A 20,520-nucleotide genomic window follows, 5' to 3' on the forward strand; every position below is an offset into this window, starting at 1 on the left:
CAGCAGCCGTGAAGTGAAAAACGAAGAGCTTAAGCTCACAGCTTTACTTTCTCCAGATAAATCACTAACACTTTGAAACTGGTTCAAAACATTGCGCACTAAACCAGTAGGTATTTTTTACTAAAATATAAATATAATATAACATAAACTTTCTGGTCATTTGGGGAAATGTAGGGTTTTTTTTTTATATTGTTTTGTCCAAATCGTGTGTAGATTAAACATGATTTAACTGCAGAGTTAACAAACACCATATATTGGAATCAGCACATTTTTAGAATAGTTTAATGATACGTAAACATTGTGGCCTTTAAAAAGGTCAGATTTCTTACAGAGGTGCTATTAAAATCTGGTACATTGAAAAAAAAAAGATTACAAAAGATTTAAGGTCTTATTAACAGTTATTGCATCTATGGTTGAGCCATATTATACCGTTCACGGTAATACTGGTACAATGTAAGGCAACGATAAGAAAATAAAATTGCGATAGAATATGGGTAAAACGCGCATGCCAGTGCCTTTGTTTTCATACGCACATGGCCGAAAAAGCGTGGCGGCAACGGAGAAGGGGGAAAGCGGATCGTTGAGTGAAACGGATGAACCAGAATTGGTTTGTAAAAATGGTTCCACTTCACCAAAGCACTTTTTTTTTTTGTAGAACATGCAAGCGGGCCGTCGTTATTGTCGTATTTGTCGGACTAAGGTGCTCGTAAATCTGGGAGTAATCTGGGTCCAAAACCCCATTCTACAGGTCCCAAAGTCAAACGAACACTGCGGCACACTGAGAGTTAAAAACTGTCTAAATTCTTTCATCTTTAATATAACGATCAGCATTGATGCTTTACCAGGTGTAATAATTAAGTTTAACATCCAGGCATCCATGATGAGTTAGAAGTTAGCAGGAAGTTAGCGGAAGTTAGCTCGCTAGTTACCTAAGCATGATATAGCATGTTCTGACTGAGAGATTTCTGAACAAATTAAAACGTACAGCTCTGCTATCACCTCCAACATAAATGAAGACAGAAAACCAAACAGCAGTGACATTTGTAGGGTTACTGAAGTTGGGCTAGCTGGTATATAATGATGTGCTACGTGATCGCTAGCGACACAGCTATGTTAGCATAACATAAACAGTGAAGCTGGAGGATGAACGCTAACTTTTTTCCACTCGATAAAAGTTAACGTGAAGGTTCCTGATGGTTAGAGACAAATGCAATCTCATGGCAGGATGCTGTAAACGGACCAAACTTCCGTCAGGAGAACAACTGAGATAATCCATCCACAATACGAGGTTAGTCATTAATATACTGCAACAACATGGGAATAGAGCAGCTGTGATAGAATACAGCATTAATGAATCAATGGCACAGAAGTGGAGGAAGAAGAATGAGTAGAATAAAGTTTGATTTATCTGACTGCTTTGTTTCGCTTAATGTGCCTTATAATCCCGTGCACCTTATGGTCCGAAAAATACGTATTTGACTTTTTTATTTGGCACACTGCAGTTTAATGTTGCAAAGCACCTCTTTTTAACTTTAGTTGATATTATACATGGTTATGCTCAGGATATTTTAGCCCATTTCTACTGGAAATGCCTTTTGGTTAAACTTTCAGCAGGGAATTTGCATTTGCACTGTTAAATTTTTATATAACTTTAATGCATATAAAAAAAACAACTGCTTGTTTAAGTGAAAATAAATGGATGGGTTTTGTTGCGCTAGTAAAGTTGTGGAGTTGTATTTTGTCTCGCATTAACTATATCGTTATAGCAAATTTTCAGATATATATTGTGATAAATATTTTTGGCCATATTGCCCTGCTTTAATTGGATCTAATGGTCTTTTTCTTTATGCCACTTAAATTAAATAATTTTTCCATCCAGTTAAACATTTAAAACAGAAAAATAAATTAAAAAAAGTTTAAAATTAAGTTTATATTTATACATTTCATCCTAGTAACTTGAAATTTCAGTTTATCATCTAAAAAGTTTGAGTTGCTAAGTTTAAATTTTGAGATAAGTTTGACTTATACATGGCAAAATAAATAAAATTTAACAATTAAATGTCAGAAAACAGCCTTTCATAGCTCTTTGAGTTTTACAATAATTTCATTATTTAATATCCTGATCTGCAAACTTATTTTTTATCTTTTTACTCTTTTGCATATAAAAACAAAGCTCCAACCTTCTGACAAACTTTAAGCAGTTTTGCGGACTTCTTTGGTCTTTGACCTTGAGATGTATTTGTCACATCTTTTTAGAGGGAAATAACAGACTATACCAGAACTGGAATTAGCACTTAAAAATGATACACTAAGAGTTGTCCCTGATCTACATTTGTTACATCATGTTCTGTTATAACAGCCCTTGACATTTAAAGGCTCTAGTGGTGAAACAGCCCACATTCGAGTCTGTGGCCTTTACTCGCTCCAGGTACTTGTTTTTATGTGCTGGTACAGCTCTAGTTGCCGTATGCTGTTATTTTTAGGTTGCTTCTCCTGTCCAGTCGGTCCCCCCTCCTCTCCCACCCTTGGCTGTTTCTTAGTGGGCCTAAATGTTTTGGAGAAAGCACATTATTTCAGGTTGTGCTGTTGATCCATGCAGCTGGCCGCTCACTCACACTCTACTGAGAACTTGACTTCCTCGCCTACTGCCCTAGTTGCCTTGGCAAACACACGGCTGGACTGTGACCAGCAAATATCAGCATGACTTGCACAAATGGAAATGCTGCAAGTATCAATGGCTCAAAGGGATATGACACAATGTAAGCACAATTCGCATTGGGAGAGACAGAGGAAAAAGATTTTCCCCAAATAGTTATTAAATGCTATTGTTTCCATTTCCCCCGTTCACTTGATAACACTGTGGGAAGTTGCAGGCAGTTGCAGGCAGCGGGACATGTTCGTTTCTTTGCAGATCCAGCATGTTGAATGCTCTCTGATACCATTTAAACATTATCCGGAAACCTAAAGAAGCTTGTAGCAGCAATATAATTGTCCTGTTACTGACTTATTTCACGCTACTGTTAGTCTGTCTTACATGATAAAAGAATAGCCAGCTAAGCTAAGGCTCCATTATAAACACCCATACTGCTACTTTTCAAAGTTGACATTATTAAAGTTATGCCGTTCACATGAAACGTGATAGCCGTGTTAAGCATGCTGAAATATGACTCAGTACTGAATTTAAACACTGTACATACTGTAATGAGGTCCCACAGCAGCTTAAGTTTTCAAATATAATGCAGCCCAATACACACAAGGGAGATGTTGCTCCTGATTTGTTTGTTTTTTTTGGTCCTTTTTTTCATGTCATAGTGCAAGGCTGCACATATATGGATTCCAGCTGCATTACTGTCTCAAACATGACTCTTTATTGTGAAAAACAATGGGTCAGCTGTGGAAAAAACATCCCCCTGTAACATAACTGTAGGCAAGACCTAGAGACAACAACAAACAAACAGTTTTCTGGGCTTTCTTTCTTTTAGTGCTTCCTTGTGTATGCGATAATTTGTTGTTTCAGCAAGGAATACAAACCAGAGACATCCCATAGATATAATTTAATTGTGTGCATTTGCAGGTTTTGTTAGTGTTAGTTGTCTGTAAATGCATTGAAGTTTGGTAATAGACTGTTAGATTAAAGATAAACATTTAAAGATGTTGTTCTTGCTTTTTATAATGTCTTTGGGCACTAATTGATTCATCAAGAATACATTTGTAAATTGTCAAGAAAAGGACGACTCTAAGGAAGTTTAATTGAAAAGCTGTTACTGACGTAGACTGTGAGCATGTAATACGGTATGTGGTATTGCGATTTTCCGTTGTTTTTTCAAAATCTTTTCCTCATGCTATGAAATCATCTTGTCAATTCATTAATTTCAAAGCTGTTCAACTTAAACAGGACAGAACTGGACTAATACCGCGGAAGCGCTAGCTGGTAGTCGGGCCGTACGCGTGTCTTTGTGCAGTTGAACATAATCCACAAAGTCTGCTTGTAGTTGAAAAACAAACAGGCAAACATTTGTTTTCACAGTCTTGAAATACAGTGATCCGTTTGAATGTTCCTGTACACTGCAAACACGGTAAGAAAACTGTTTTACTCCACAGCTAGTTAAAGCCCTGTTACTCCACACTGCCAGTCGTGAACGCTCCCCCCGTGCACAGTTGCCATGTATTAAAGGAACAGTACGTAAAAATTAAATAAGGAAAAAGTAAGTAAAAACTGAAATTCCCCATTATCTTACACTTATCCTTATCCAAAATGATTCAAATTATTAACAAATATACACTCTGTGCAGTCTGAGTAAACTAAGAGATGATTAGACCTTTATCTTATACATGGACAGACCCCTTCCCTATCAACAGAGTTTGATAACAGTGTTTTGACGTTGTTGGCAGTTAGTTGCTTTTGTCATTTGTTCTGTCACAGAGCGACGTGTGGACATGTGCTTTCAGAAGGAAGTTGACCGTTGACCTAAATTTTAAAGCTGTACAGAGCGAGTAGACAAGAGGAAGTCATGTGACAGTGGTCCTCTGAGTGCTGGGGACAGCTATACATTATGCTATAGGCTCCACGAGCTGCTCATTCCATCCGCCTACAGTACCAGCTTGACTTAAGTGCAGCACATTTCATGCCTGGTTTTATCCTGCTTATTGTTTAACCATCTCACTGTTGACCAGAAATAGTCTAGGAATTATTCAGCGCTCAGGCTCACCCATCATGGTCACGTATCCCCTCTCAAAGCCTGTAATCCATCTGTGAATTTCTTCAAATGCTCATGATACCATTCTTTTAATTAAAACCATAATGTGGTCTAAGCCGTGTAGAGTGATTTCTAAATCAGTGTGACATACCAGAGAGAGGGATGAATGCATCTAATTTAATCCAGCATTTGTTACAGTGTCGTTTTCTTGAATAAGTGCTCATCAGTTAAAATGAAGCTGTTAAAATATACATTTTATTAAAGCTTTAAGCGCACATCCATCCTTCTGTTTCCTATCACAGCTGTCTAAGAGCAACACCTGGCCATGATCCAGGTGGAGCCCTGAGAAAGAGCTCTTTGTTTTTTACTACTTGCAACCATGAGCTTGAAGACAGGAAGGATTTATGATGGGTGGAGAGTGATAGTAATGGTGGTTTTAAAAAAACAAATTAAAGCATAATTAGAATTTTTTTATTTTAAATAGAAAAAGACAGTCTCAGGGGATCACAAGCTGATGTATTCCAAGCCCGGATAAACAGGATGGTTGTGTTCGGGAAGGGCATCTGGCATAATGTCAGTGCCATATCAAACATGAACATCCATCCACTGTGGTGACCTACAGTGGAGCAGATGAACATATTTTTGCAAATTAGATACTTTAATAATTATAATTGCCTCTTTGCAACAGTAAATGAAGGCTTCAGCTGTTATTTAAGTCATGTTTAATATAGATGTAGATTTCACTTTCTGTCCTTTACTTAGAAAGCCAATTTTTTTAACTCATATCTTGACATGTTCAACTGTAACATATCAACATGCTGCATCACCCAGTTTCAGAATGAGTTCACATGGCTCTCACACAGTTGATGGAGTGGATGGAGCCATCAGAGGTCAGATACAAATATCTGCTCTGCTGGTTTTTGGGCTGTTCGATATAACGATATATATCGGATGACGATATAAAAACATCTATTGTTTCATTTTACGCAATCGTTTGTTTCGTGGTGTCGCAAAATAAACTGTTTACGGCAATATTTTTTCACCGTTCTGATGGTCACTGTATTGGCTATATTAATTTCTTAAAGTTCTCTCTTTCTCTTATATGTAATATAACCACACTACAGACAGACAAGCGTTTGTTTTTATGCGTTGTCGTTAGCAACAACAACGGTAAAACCACTGCGTGTCCGCTTGTTCCACATAAACCTTTCACAATAAAGCTCAAGATCCTGTTGAGACTTTTCAAAATAATCTGAATCATGTGAAAGATGCAGAGTGTTTACGGATGAGAAGCAAAAAAGAGCCGTCAGGTGCTAAAAAATAAAACTTAGACTCAAACATTAGAACAGGCTTTTCCCCGCAGCACGCTGTGTAATAAACATGTACTAACAAAGAAAACGGCGGCTGTTACAACTTATGTCTAAAAATGTATCATTTCAGGCATCGGTTAAAACACTCGACTCCAGGTACACGATGCCCAGCTGGAAACACTTAACACAAGTCGAGCTGCCCAAGATTCACAGAATTTACAGAAAATGTTAAATTTTTGTGATTTATATTGTTATCGGACGATAGATGTCTTAATATCGGGATATGAGATTTTGGTCATATTGCACAGCCCTAGTTGGTTTTCATTGAATATAAGTCAAGGCTCTTGAACTCTGTGAAGAATCATAATGATTTTAGTCAATATTGCAATTGTGATTATTTAATATAATTATTTATTAACTTAAACATCAAGCACCTCTCGATTTTTGTAACCTGTCGCGTTTTGCTGCCACAGCTGGGTTGAAGACTCAAGTGTTCAATCATGTCAGTTTTTATCACCATTTTAAGGATATTTCGGTACAGAAGATTAGAGGGTCACTGATTGCACATGTTTTATTATATCAGCTCTGATGTGATAGTATTGTCTGAGTGGAAACGCCTTTCGTTCAGGAGAAGACAGCAGCGGCTGTCTGCGCCTTAATGGCAAGCATAAATAGACGTGGCTTTAAAAGCCGTTAACAGCGGTGCATGAAGCGATCAACATGGTGGGCACACTGGGCCCTTTAGGAGACACTCACAGCAACCATGGGTGAACAACAAGGCGCTGAAGCTGACAGTTTTACTTTCTCTAGATAAATCTTGTTCACCGAAGGCTCTCTTTTAGTCCTCGTGGCTGGAGCTGCACTAAACAGTGAGTGAGCTTGAGATTTAAAGGAAAAGGGTGGGCTCGATTTATGACGCAAGAAAAAGTGAGAGCTTTATAGCAAAAATGAATAGTAATAAAGAAAAGTTATCCTTTATTCCCCCTATTGGTTTTATAACTCAGTTAATTCCACTAATATGAATAGACACAGACTGACTGACTGCAGGGCCGTTTTGGTCTGTCACTGGATCCCAGACCTTAAAGCACTTACTTAAAGCAGCTCACAGAGATCAGCATATGCATTTATCTTTAGTTCGCCAGCGGGAGAGTGTGCTGAGATATACAGCGCTTTCAAGTTTAAACAATTCCCCTCAGAATATTTGCGTAACAGTACCAGAGAGTGCGTTTGTGTTTCCACTGCAACATGTGGAGGTTAAAGGGTAGTGTTGCTGCTGCATACGTCCCTCAATTGTTCACAGCCTGCCATAAAGAAGAAAAGAGTAAACTGGGCCATTACTTTAAACAAGGATTTCCTCTGAGGCAGCACCACTCTCGGACAGATAAAGCAGTGAGCTATCCTGGGCCAAAACTCAAACTGCCGTGGTTCCCACACTCCTCTGTGCTACAAGGTCTCCATCCCAACTGTTTGTACTCATGTTTGGATAAGCATCTCTTATGTGAAGTGAGCGGACTCCTTGCAGCTTTTCCATTTTTCTCCACCCCAGTTCAAGGCTCACATCCTGAGTTATGTGTCGACACAGGGTGAAAGTTCCCTAATGCCATGTGTAGATGCATTTGTTTCACAGGTCTGTTTTAAGCAACTGTCCTTTATGTTTAAAGCTGTAACCAGTTTTTAGTTTGAGGACATGTTCTGGTAAATGTATGCCATTCTGCTGAATTTCTTAGTTATTTCCTTTTTTCTATATAGCAGCACTTTAAATGTTTGCATTAGCATTTCATTTTCCCGACAATGTTTAAGGCACCATAGTTTAGTTAATGTTTGAGCTATAAAAAGCAACTTGGGTTTATTCTCTCATTTCCCACTGAAACGTTAATCATATATATATATGATTAACGTATATACCGCTTAATCATATATATACATATATATATATATATATATATATTAGGGGTGCAACGATACACAAAATTCACGGTTCGGTTCGGTTCGATACTTTGGTGTCACGGTTCGATATTTTTTCGATACAAAAAAAATGTTCATGCCTTTTTATTAATTTGTCATTTATTAAATTTTCACGGCACATTCTGCACCACATCTCTGTGCGTTCATCATTTGTTTGAAGCCAGCTCACCTCCTGCAACCACTTTTCAGAGAATACGCGCTTCTTTTGTGGTTCGAACTCCTTCTGACATTTCTTTGGAGGTGGAGGAACATCACAGTAACTGCTTAAAGGAGCTTCTTCGACATCTTTAAGAGTTCTAAACAAATGTCTGTCCTCCTGAAAATCTTATGTACGCAAACACGCGTTGCAACTTCTTATCTTGTGCGGGTTTTTATTTTGACAGCGAATGCGCACCTGCGGACCACTTATGTGCAGCCCTGGTTATTTAGCTCGTCATATTGCAGCCACAGAAATTCTTTTGTCCATGAAACCATAAAGCTGCACTTTCTTTTTTCCTTATAGTCTGATTTGTCATAACCTTTCCGTTTTGTGGTAAGCTTTTCTTTGGCTGTCACTTCTTCACGCTGACCTGTCTTATTTGGCTCAGCAGAACTAAAATATATATCCTGCTGCTTTTACACACGCACTAACATAACGCTCAGCGATTCTCTGCGCGATCAACCTCTCACATGTTTAAGCTGCGGGAGATTTCACTTGTCATGTTTGCATAGTAAGCTAACGATTGATAAGACGATGTCAGAGGAATTGGTGCGCAAATTATCATCACTCACCAATCAGTACTGTCGCTCTCTATACACAGTTCACGCGATTGCAAAGTGAAAGCAAAAAACAAGCGCAAATTCAAACGCGATTTCAGTATGTCACATATTGACAGTGGCCGATGCCAATGACATAATTACCCAGCTACATTTCCAAAAGAATGCAAAAGCATTGACATATATTTTTCCTTCCTAGGATAGGCCGACGGGCAGGGCAGAGATAGATTTTGGTAGCCCGACTGGAAAAAAGCCCCGTCGGGCTAGCGATTTTGCGAGCCCTGTATCTGATTGAGGAATCACTCATCTTTGGAAAAGAGAGTTTATTATGGAGAAATGTCTCTTTCCAAAATAAAAGCTATACTATACGCTTCTTCTGGGCTATATTCTCAGCAGCATATTAAACATATCAGGTCCCCATAAGGAGAATCGTGTGCTAACGGCTGTCTAAATGACTCGGGTAAAGTTTGTAGCATGCTGCTTGTTGTTTTTCTCTGCTTCCACTTGTCTTTGCACTAGGATGATGTCGGAGTAAATGTGCAGTCATATTGGTTGTGTTCCCACTAGTGCTGTCAGCGTAAATCTGAAATGACATTAACGTCACAACACGGCAAATCTCCGTTAACGAGCTACCGCGGATCACCTCATGAGTGGGGCTGGAAGACGTCAACACATTAACGAGCTAACTGCGCTAACACACTAGTTCCCACCAATTGAGCATTGCTGGCACATCCAACATACTGTTTTACTTTTGTCCATGACAGGCTTACCTTCAGGGTCATACATCACATGAAAACCAAAATAGTTCCAAACGCCAGATCTGAATGAGGGTGGGGGAGGTTCAATTTGCCATGTTGCAACTAGCCTAGCTTCTGTCTCGCTAGCTTGCCCTGCGCTCAGTGAATCTGTGTTCGACTACTCCGCCTAGGCTGCACTGTCGAGCGCAGATCCACTGAGCGCTCAACACAGACAGCATCATCAGAAGGAAAGTTGATAAAATAAATTAAAAATGTTGTATCGTTCGATACATATGCGTACCGAACCGAAAGCACTGTATCGAACGGTTCGATATCGATACGAGTATCGTTGCACCCCTAATATATATATATATATATATATATATATATATATATATATGATTAAGCGGTATATACGTTAATCATATATATATATATATATATATATATATATATATATATATGATTAACGTATATACCGCTTAATCATATATATATATATATATATATATATATATATATATATATATATATATATATATATATTAGGGGTGCAACAATACACAAAATTCACGGTTCGGTTCGATACTTTGGTGTCACGGTTCAATATTTTTTCAATACAAAAAAATATTCATGCTTTTTTAATTTGTCATTTATTAAAATTATAAATATATATTTTAACTCAAACATACAGTTTTTAAATTTAATGTTGCTGAAACAACAAAGTAATAAAAAAATTAATCTATCTGATCGAGAAATCACTCATCTTTGGAAAAGAGAGTTTATTACAGAGAAATGGCTCTTTCCAAAATAAAAGCTATACTATACACTTCTTCTGGGCTATATTCTCAGCAGCATATTAAACATATCAGGTCCCCATAAGGAGAATCATGTGCTAACGGCTGTCTAAATGACTCTGGTAAAGTTTGTAGCATGCGTGCTTGTTGTATTTGTCTGCTTCCACTTGTCTTTGCACTAGGGTGATGTCGGAGTAAATGTGCAGTCATATTTGTTGTGTTCCCACTAGTGCTGTCAGCGTTAATCTGAAATGACGTTAACGCCACAACACAGCAAAACTCCGTTAACGAGCTACCGCGGATCGCCCCGTGCGTGGGGCTGGACGGCGTCAACACGTTAACGAGCAAACTGCGCTAACGCACTAGTTCCCACCCATGTAATTGAGCATTGCGTGGCACATCCGACATACTGTTTTACTTTTGTCCATGACGCGCTTACCATCAGGGTCATACGTCACATGAAAACCAAAATAGTTCCAAAGGCCAGATCTGAATGAGGGTGGGGGAGGTTCAATTTGCCATGTTGCAACGAGCTTAGCTCCTGTCTTGCTAGCTTGCGCTGCGCTCAGTGGATCTGTGCTCGACAGTGCAGCCTAGGCGGAGTAGTCGAACTCCGCCTAGGCTGCACTGTCATATATATATATATATATATATATATATATATATATATATATATATATATATATATATAATGTGTGTGTGTGTGTATATATAATGTGTGTGTGTGTGTATATATAATGTGTGTGTGTGTGTATATATAATGTGTGTGTGTGTGTGTATATAATGTGTGTGTGTGTGTGTATATAATGTATGTGTGTGTGTGTATATAATGTATGTGTGTGTGTGTGTATATGTATGTGTATATGTATGTGTGTATATATATGTATGTGTATATGTATGTGTGTATATATATGTATGTGTATATGTATGTGTGTATATATATGTATGTGTATATGTATGTGTATGTATATATATGTATGTATGTATGTATATATATATATTAGGGGTGCAACGATACTCGTATCGATATTGAACCGTTCGATACAGTGCTTTCGGTTCGGTACGCATATGTATCGAACAATAGAACATTTTTAATTTATTTTATCAACTTTCCTTCTGACGATGCTGTCTGTGTTGAGCGCTCAGTGGATCTGCGCTCGACAGTGCAGCCTAGGCGGAGTAGTCGAACACAGATTCACTGAGCGCAGGGCAAGCTAGCGAGACAGAAGCTAGGCTAGTTGCAACATGGCAAATTGAACCTCCCCCACCCTCATTCAGATCTGGCGTTTGGAACTATTTTGGTTTTCATGTGACGTATGACCCTGAAGGTAAGCGTGTCATGGACAAAAGTAAAACAGTATGTTGGATGTGCCAGCAATGCTCAATTGGTGGGAACTAGTGTGTTAGCGCAGTTAGCTCGTTAATGTGTTGACGTCTTCCAGCCCCACTCATGAGGCGATCCGCGGTAGCTCGTTAACGGAGATTTGCCGTGTTGTGACGTTAACGTCATTTCAGATTAACGCTGACAGCATTAGTGGAAACACAACCAATATGACTGCACATTTACTCTGACATCATCCTAGTGCAAAGACAAGTGGAAGCAGACAAAAACAAGCACGCATGCTACAAACTTTACCCGAGTCATTTAGACAGCTGTTAGCACATGATTCTCCTTATGGGGACCTGATATGTTTAATATGCTGCTGAGAATATAGCCCAGAAGAAGCGTATAGTATAGCTTTTATTTTGGAAAGAGACATTTCTCCATAATAAACTCTCTTTTCCAAAGATGAGTGATTCCTCAATCAGATACAGGGCTCGCAAAATCGCTAGCCCGACGTCCTGGGGCTTTTTTCCAGTCGGGCTACCAAAATCTATCTCTGCCCTGCCCGTCGGCCTATCGTAGGAAGGAAAAATATATGTCAATGCTTTTGCATTCTTTCGGAAATGTAGCTGGGTAATTATGTCATTGGCATCGGCCACTGTCAATATGTGACATACTGAAATCGCGTTTGAATTTGCGCTTGTTTTTTGCTTTCACTTTGCAATCGCGTGAACTGTGTATAGAGAGCGACAGTACTGATTGGTGAGTGATGATAATTTGCGCACCAATTCCTCTGACATCGTCTTATCAATCGTTAGCTTACTATGCAAACATGACAAGTGAAATCTCCCGCAGCTTAAACATGTGAGAGGTTGATCGCGCAGAGAATCGCTGAGCGTTATGTTAGTGTAAAAGCAGCAGGATATATATTTTAGTTCTGCTGAGCCAAATAAGACAGGTCAGGGTGAAGAAGTGACAAAACGGAAAAGTTATGACAAATCAGACTATAAGGCAAAAAGAAAGTGCAGCTTTATGGTTTCATGGACAAAAGAATTTCTGTGGCTGCAATATGACGAGCTAAATAACCAGGGCTGCACATAAGTGGTCCGCAGGTGCGCATTCGCTGTCAAAATAAAAACCCGCACAAGATAAGAAGTTGCAACGTGTGTTTGCGTACATAAGATTTTCAGGAGGAGGACAGACATTTGTTTAGAACTCTTAAAGATGTCGAAGAAGCTCCTTTAAGCAATTACTGTGATGTTCCTCCACCTCCAAAGAAATGTCAGAAGGAGTCCGAACCACAAAAGAAGCATATTCTCGGAAAAGTGGTTGCAGGAGGTGAGCTGGCTTCAAACAAATGATGAACGCACAGAGATGTGGTGCAGAATGTGCTGTGAAAATTTAATAAATGACAAATTAATAAAAAGGCATGAACTTTTTTTTGTATCGAAAAAATATCGAACCGTGACCCAAAGTATCGAACCGAACCGAACCGTGAATTTTGTGTATCGTTGCACCCCTAATATATATATGTATGTATATATATGTGTATATATGTATGTATATACTGTATATGTGTATATATGTATGTATGTATATATGTATGTATATATATGTGTATATATATATGTATCGAGCTAAGATCCTGTGGGACTTCCAGATACAGACGGACAAAATGGTGGTGGCTAACCAACCGGACATAGTGGTAGTAGACAAACAGAAGAAGACGGCCGTAGTGATCGATGTAGCGGTTCCGAATGACAGCAATATCAGGAAGAAGGAACACTCAGAGAAGAGCTCGAGAGGATGTGGAGGGTGAAGGTATCGGTGGTCCCCGTGGTAATCGGAGCACTAGGTGCGGTGACTCCCAAGCTAGGCGAGTGGCTCCAGCAGATCCCGGGAATAACATCGGAGATCTCTGTCCAGAAGAGCGCAGTCCTGGGAACAGCTAAGATACTGCGCAGGACCCTCAAGCTCCCAGGCCTCTGGTAGAGGACCCGAGCTTGAAGGATAAACCGCCCGCAGGGGCGTGCTGGGTGTTTTTTTTTTTGGTTTTTTTTGTATGTATATGTATACGTATATATATGTGTATATATATGTATACGTATATATATGTATATATACGTATACGTATATATATGTATATATATGTATACGTATATATATGTATATATATGTATACGTATATATATGTATATATATGTATACGTATATATATGTATATATATGTATACGTATATATATGTATATATATGTATACGTATATATATGTATATATATGTATACGTATATATATGTATATATATGTATACGTATATATATGTATATATATGTATACGTATACATATGTATACTTATACATATGTATGTATACGTATACATATATATACATATACATATGTATGTATACGTATACATATATATACATATGTATGTATACGTATACATATATATACATATGTATGTATATGTATACATATGTATATGTATGTATACGTATACATATGTATATGTATGTATACGTATACATATGTATATATATGTATACGTATACATATGTATATATATGTATACGTATACATATGTATATATGTATACGTATACATATGTATATATATGTATACGTATACGTATGTATATATATGTATACGTATGTATATATATGTATACGTATACGTATGTATATATATGTATACGTATACGTATACGTATGTATACATATGTATACGTATGTATATGTATACGTATATATATGTGTATATATATACGTATATATATGTATACGTATACAGTGGGGCAAAAAAGTATTTAGTCAGCCACCGATTGTGCAAGTTCCCCCACTTAAAATGATGACAGAGGTCAGTAATTTGCACCAGAGGTACACTTCAACTGTGAGAGACAGAATGTGAAAAAAAAATCCATGAATTCACATGGTAGGATTTGTAAAGAATTTATTCGTAAATCAGGGTGGAAAATAAGTATTTGGTCACCTCAAACAAGGAAAATCCCTGGCTCTCACAGACCTGTAACGTCTTCTGTAAGAAGCTTTTCTGTCCCCCACTCGTTTACCTGTATGAATGGCACCTGTTTGACCTCATCATCTGTATAAAAGACACCTGTCCACAGCCTCAACCAGTCAGACTCCAAACTCCGCCATGGCCAAGACCAAAGAGCTTTCGAAGGACACCAGGAAAAGAATTGTAGACCTGCACCAGACTGGGAAGAGTGAATCTACAATAGGCAAGCAGCTTGGTGTGAAAAAATCAACTGTGGGAGCAATCATCAGAAAATGGAAGACATACAAGACCACTGATAATCTCCCTCGATCTGGGGCTCCACGCAAGATCTCATCCCGTGGGGTCAAAATGATCATGAGAACGGTGAGCAAAGATCCCAGAACCACACGGGGGGACCTGGTGAATGACCTGCAGAGAGCTGGGACCAAAGTAACAAAGGTCACCATCAGTAACACACTACAACGGCAGGGAATCAAATCCCGCAGTGCCAGACGTGTTCCGCTGCTGAAGCCAGTGCATGTCCAGGCCCGTCTGAAGTTTGCCAGAGAGCACATGGATGATACAGCAGAGGATTGGGAGAATGTCATGTGGTCAGATGAAACCAAAGTAGAACTTTTTGGTATAAACTCAACTCGTCGTGTTTGGAGGAAGAAGAATACTGAGTTGCATCCCAAGAACACCATACCTACTGTGAAGCATGGGGGTGGAAACATCATGCTATGGGGCTGTTTTTCTGCCAAGGGGACAGGCCGACTGATCCGTGTTAAGGACAGAATGAATGGGGCCAAGTATCGTGAGATTTTGAGCCAAAACCTCCTTCCATCAGTGAGAACTTTGAAGATGAAACGAGGCTGGGTCTTCCAACATGACAATGATCCAAAACACACCGCCCGGGCAACAAAGGAGTGGCTCCGTAAGAAGCATTTGGAAGTCCTGGAGTGGCCTAGCCAGTCTCCAGACCTCAACCCCATAGAAAATCTGTGGCGGCAGTTGAAAGTCCGTGTTGCTCGGCGACAGCCCCAAAACATCACTGCTCTTGAGAAGATCTGCATGGAGGAATGGGCCAAAATACCAGCTACTGTGTGTGCAAACCTGGTAAAGACCTATAGTAAACGTTTGACCTCTGTTATTGCCAACAAAGGTTATGTTACAAAGTATTGAGTTGTATTTTTGTTATTGACCAAATACTTATTTTCCACCCTGATTTACGAATAAATTCTTTACAAATCCTACCATGTGAATTCATGGATTTTTTTTTCACATTCTGTCTCTCACAGTTGAAGTGTACCTCTGGTGCAAATTACTGACCTCTGTCATCATTTTAAGTGGGGGAACTTGCACAATCGGTGGCTGACTAAATACTTTTTTGCCCCACTGTATATATACCTGAAATGCAGAGAGTTGTCGTGGAAAATAAATAATGGAACTGTTTGTCGAGAGCAATCTGAGAGAACAGCTGAAAGGATGTTCAGGGATCAGAAGTGAGGAATGGCAGGGTGAAAGTTTACACGCTGAAACACTGAACTTTCCACGAAGCTGTGGGCTTTTTGGAACGTGTCCTGAACCATTTCAGGCTGGTGATGAAAGTACTAGCATATTCTCGTTTTAAGTAAGCTGTCATACAATTTATTACAACATACCTACTCACACCACAAAGTTGTTGTTGCTGGGGTTTTTCGTTTTGAGTCTTTTTAAGTCAAGAAATTTAACTTATTCAAAGGTCAGCACAACGCAAAACATGTTTATTTCCCTCACTCAAATCATATTTTCATACTTATTCACTACATTTTTTCCTACCTGGTCATTCATATTTCACCTTAGAGCCCTCCCCTCAATTTGAGAATCACTCATATAATCCCAAATTGTCTCTTATCTCTTCATCTCTTTAGTTCCACATCTAATATCATCTACTTTCTGTCAGTGTTGGAGCAGATGGAGAGATTTACCATCCCTCTAAAACTCTGTTATTTATGCACTACATTGATTTGCAGTAAAACAGTAGTCTCTGTTGTTCACTGTTAAATTTGTCTTAATGCTCTCATCGCTCTACAGCAGAGTGTTATTTTTTGTCAACTTCACTGGTCACTTGCAGACGTAAATTTAAAGTTAAAGATGTGCATGTTCCTTAAGACGTAAAGTGCTTGTGTTCTCTTAGATAAGAGTATTTGATCAGACTTTTATGTAAAAGAAAAGAAAAAAAATTGATAACCCAATTCTTTGTTTAAATGCTGTTCAATGCTGTAATGCTTAATTAATGCTAATCTCTGTGCACATTCAGAAGCCCTGTAAAACTGCACTGTTAGCCAAACTATAAACTTCCCTTATATGCCAACACAGTAGTCTGGAAAAATTCATAATGTTAGTTTCCAGTCTAAAAGTACCAGATAAGTTACCCATCAATTATTAGCTTTTATTATGCAACATTTGAAAGCATGTGCTGCAGCAGCAGTGTTTGGGTACCAGGCTTTATTCGTTTATGTCCTCGGCCATTATCAAAGACTCATTTATTTAATTGACTGCTGTTTTTTGTTTTGGTTTTTTTTAATCAAGGAAGTGCATGGTTTGGTACTAGTTGCAGGTTGTGCGTGTTTGTAATGTCAATTATTTTCATGCTCTTTTAATATCCATCTGTGAAATGAAGCCTTCCTTTCCTGTGGCCTCAGCGACAGCCTCTGAGCTTTCTTCTGTGACCTCCTCTCGCTCCCTGCCTGTGAATGCCCATCGGCTTCAGAAGCCATGCCTGTGGAATGTAAACAAACAACACCAAGAGTAAGGTCAGCCTCCTAATGAGGGCCGTGGAGGAATGCGGAAGAATAAGTGGCTAAAGGAAGGGAAGCTCAAATAGGTATAGAAGTTAGGGGTGAAGAGAGTGAGGAAACAAGTGTGTTAAAAATAGCTTTCATTTGAAAACATTTACTCCTGTCCCAACTATATCAGCAGTAACTCTGTTAGACAAATGGAATGGAATTATGGGCTACCTGAGTTTAGTAGGACATGTTTTTTATTGTGGGAAATATGAATTTTTTTTCCTTCCCAACTATTATTATTATTTATATAGTTGTTGTTATTATTTTAATACAGATTCTTACACTCAGAGGCTGTCTGTATTTTGCATTTTTGTAAATGTTTTAGCTAAAAAATCTTATTCTCTGAGGATTTTTGTTTTTGTATAGACCAGCAATCCATATAGGTTTAGCTGTTATGCATGTCATGGTTTTTTGTAACAAGAATAATCACAAACCGCTCTTGCATTTGTTATATAGCATGTGCTGATGTCAAGCTTTCCTGGATCTGATGAAGCATTTCTACAGCTGTCTATTTGAGGGAATTGAAAGCTAAAATGCCGCGTCGGGAGTTTTGCAGAGCGCCTAGGCTCTTGCACCTCATCTCAGCAGACGCACAAACACACACACACTTCCCCTACCCTCACACACACACACACACACACATCTCATTCCACACAAACGTGCTTTTCCTAGCAGCCGCTGTTTACCCATCTCCAGCCTTGCAGCGCGAGCCCAGCAGTTGAGGGTGGGAGGGGTGACATTGCCGAGGATCAGCCAGCCCTCCTCACGATCTGCACGTAGCACAACCATTAAAATACTGCTGCCTCTGGAGGGAGGCCAAGAGTCAAAGTTCACTCAGTTCACTCTTGTCTTCTTCTCCAGCCCCACCCCTATGTTTTCTCTGTCTGTGCCCCTCTACCTCTTTCTCTGCCACACACAGACTCACGCAAAGAAAGAAAGCATACTGGATTGCGACTTACTTACAGGAAGCGCTTTGTCAGTTCGTACCCCCCCATCCCCCAACCCAGCAACTGTTCTTGTTAAACCCACCCCATTTATATTTTAAAAAAAAGATAAAATTCATGCAGCCAGAGCTACCTCCCCCATCTTTATGTCAGATTTTTGTTGTTTTTTAGCTTTAAAGGCCCTGATAATGTGCATTCCAGCGGTAACCTGCATCACACAAAACATGTGAACACAATGTGGACTGACGCAAGTAACTGTGATCAGACATGTAGAGTAAGAAGATGCCGACGTGGGTCTGATGTCATTTTATTTTAATGCTCTCACTATGGCATTAAAAGGCTTTGCACGCAAAGATTTACAGATTTACAAATTTTTCTGTGGTGCAGTGAAATAATCATAAAATTTGTGCATGTGCAGAAGTAAATGTACCTGTTCAACTCCCGGATGTTCATTTTGAATCCCAGCCCCTTCAGTCTTTTCTTTGTTGAAAGGGTAGCTTTAACTATGTGCTAGCATAGATGCTCTATAATATTTTATAGGGTAGAAACCCTGAGGAAGAAGTTTAGTCTACACTGAGTGTTTATAATAATGTTGCTATGGTTTATGTTGATGCAAGTTCTTGAAAGAATGTGGATGAACTTGCCTTTGTCTGTCATATCGCTGCTTAGACACTGCTTAGCATGAGGGCTTATTCCACCCTGTGTGCACGTTCACCACTCATCTGAAAAGAAAACACACGCTGTTTGGTGTTCAAGTGTCAGCTGTAATTTCAGTGTAAAGGCTCTGAGATGTCTGAGAAATCTCTACTGTTGAACAAAACAACACATTTTTCTGTCCTCGGGGTGGTGTGCAAATCACCGCTTGTGTGCGTCTTATTCCTGAAGGGCATTCGAAGGAGCGGGCGTGCTCTCTCGATGTTTACACCGAGAAGTTTACAAGAGCTCGTGGAGGTTCACTGCCAACACCCAAGCAGATCATGCAAGTCTTAGTAGAGCAGGAAGAGACGAGGGGAAGTTGCAGCATGATATCTCCGGTTTATTTTCCTTGCCAGTTTAAAGTTTATAACGAGGCAGCTGTGTTTTAGGCAGCTTGTGCCTTGTGTCAGTCCTGGTGCAGGTGAGGCAGTGCTACAGTCAGACTGCGGCGAGGCTTTCTGCTACTTCCACATCACGAGCCAGCAAATCCAGTTCGAGCTCCTTTGCTCCTGTTCCTCCCTTCTTTCTTGTCCTTGCAGTTCAGCTTTTGTTTGACACATGAGCTGTAGAGACTGAATGCCTACATTTCTGCTGTTGTCACTGCATATCTGTTTATACTAATCGGGGGTTTTTTTCATGTTCCTCTCTTCAGGCAATGGTGGCATGTTACCCCGGAAACGGGACAGGATATGTGCGCCATGTGGATAACCCTAACGGCGATGGACGGTGTGTCACATGCATATATTACCTTAATAGAGATTGGAATGCCAAGGTATGGTAGTGATGTGTGGAGGACCTTCTTGTTATCACCATTTGATTCAAGAGTGATTTGAAATTAGAGCCCTACCGATACCCGGCCGTTATTGGTCTGCCGCAGATCTTTAACGAGTTTGAGCAATACTGGAAGGTTGATTTTAAGAAAGCAACCCCATCGTTTTGAGTCATTTTACATGATATTTTTTTGTTTTAATTTCAATGACTCCTGTATTGGTCGGGCTCTATTTGAAATTATTTGTAAAATAATCATCAAAACAAAGTCATCATGTCATGTGTTTGTGTGTCAGGTCTTCATAACTTCTGACTTCCTGCCACAAGCATTTGACCAGTCAGTGCAGTGTGTGTGTGTGTGTGTGTGTGTGTGTGTGTGTGTGTGTGTGTGTGTGTGTGTGTGTGTGTGTGTGTTTGTGTGGCACTGTTGTCACCCTCCACCCTGCTTTATTCCATACACCACACCCGTACAGAGTTCATGATAGTGGTTACGTGTAGGTAAATGCTGTGTGGCCACTCTCCCTTTTTCATATTTCCCATTAAAATGCAGAGAAGGAAAAACACCCCATACTACCTTCCATGTTTCTTTGTTGTTGTTGTTTTTATTACAGGGATTTTCATATAGTGGTCAAATTAATTGAACTTTGTGTCATACAGTACTTAAAATATATCCACAGGAAGTCAGTATTATCCTAACTTTAT

General features: G+C 39.3%; 1 protein-coding gene and 1 long non-coding RNA gene across 3 annotated transcripts in view; one reads left to right on the forward strand and one right to left on the reverse strand.

Moving 5' to 3' along the window:
- Positions 1-20,520, forward strand: part of egln1a (egl-9 family hypoxia-inducible factor 1a) — a 38,497-nt gene that overhangs the window by 7,378 nt on the left and 10,599 nt on the right. The window contains exon 2 of one of the 2 annotated variants that reach the window (XM_085182134.1): positions 19,703-19,822. The exons of the other annotated variant lie outside the window; for it this stretch is intronic. Within the exon in view, the coding sequence (XP_085038260.1) occupies positions 19,703-19,822 (120 nt within the window). The remainder of the gene's footprint in view (positions 1-19,702; positions 19,823-20,520) is intronic. 2 annotated transcript variants of the gene reach the window in all.
- LOC146505122 (uncharacterized) lies at positions 16,766-19,707 on the reverse strand. The gene is made up of 2 exons (XR_014877475.1): positions 19,214-19,707; positions 16,766-19,076 (listed from the first exon to the last, which is right to left on the reverse strand). It is a non-coding gene; the product is annotated as an uncharacterized LOC146505122 (long non-coding RNA).

Source organism: Neolamprologus multifasciatus, chromosome 13 (genome assembly GCF_963576455.1).
Source record: "Neolamprologus multifasciatus chromosome 13, fNeoMul1.2, whole genome shotgun sequence".
NCBI lineage: Eukaryota > Metazoa > Chordata > Actinopteri > Cichliformes > Cichlidae > Neolamprologus > Neolamprologus multifasciatus.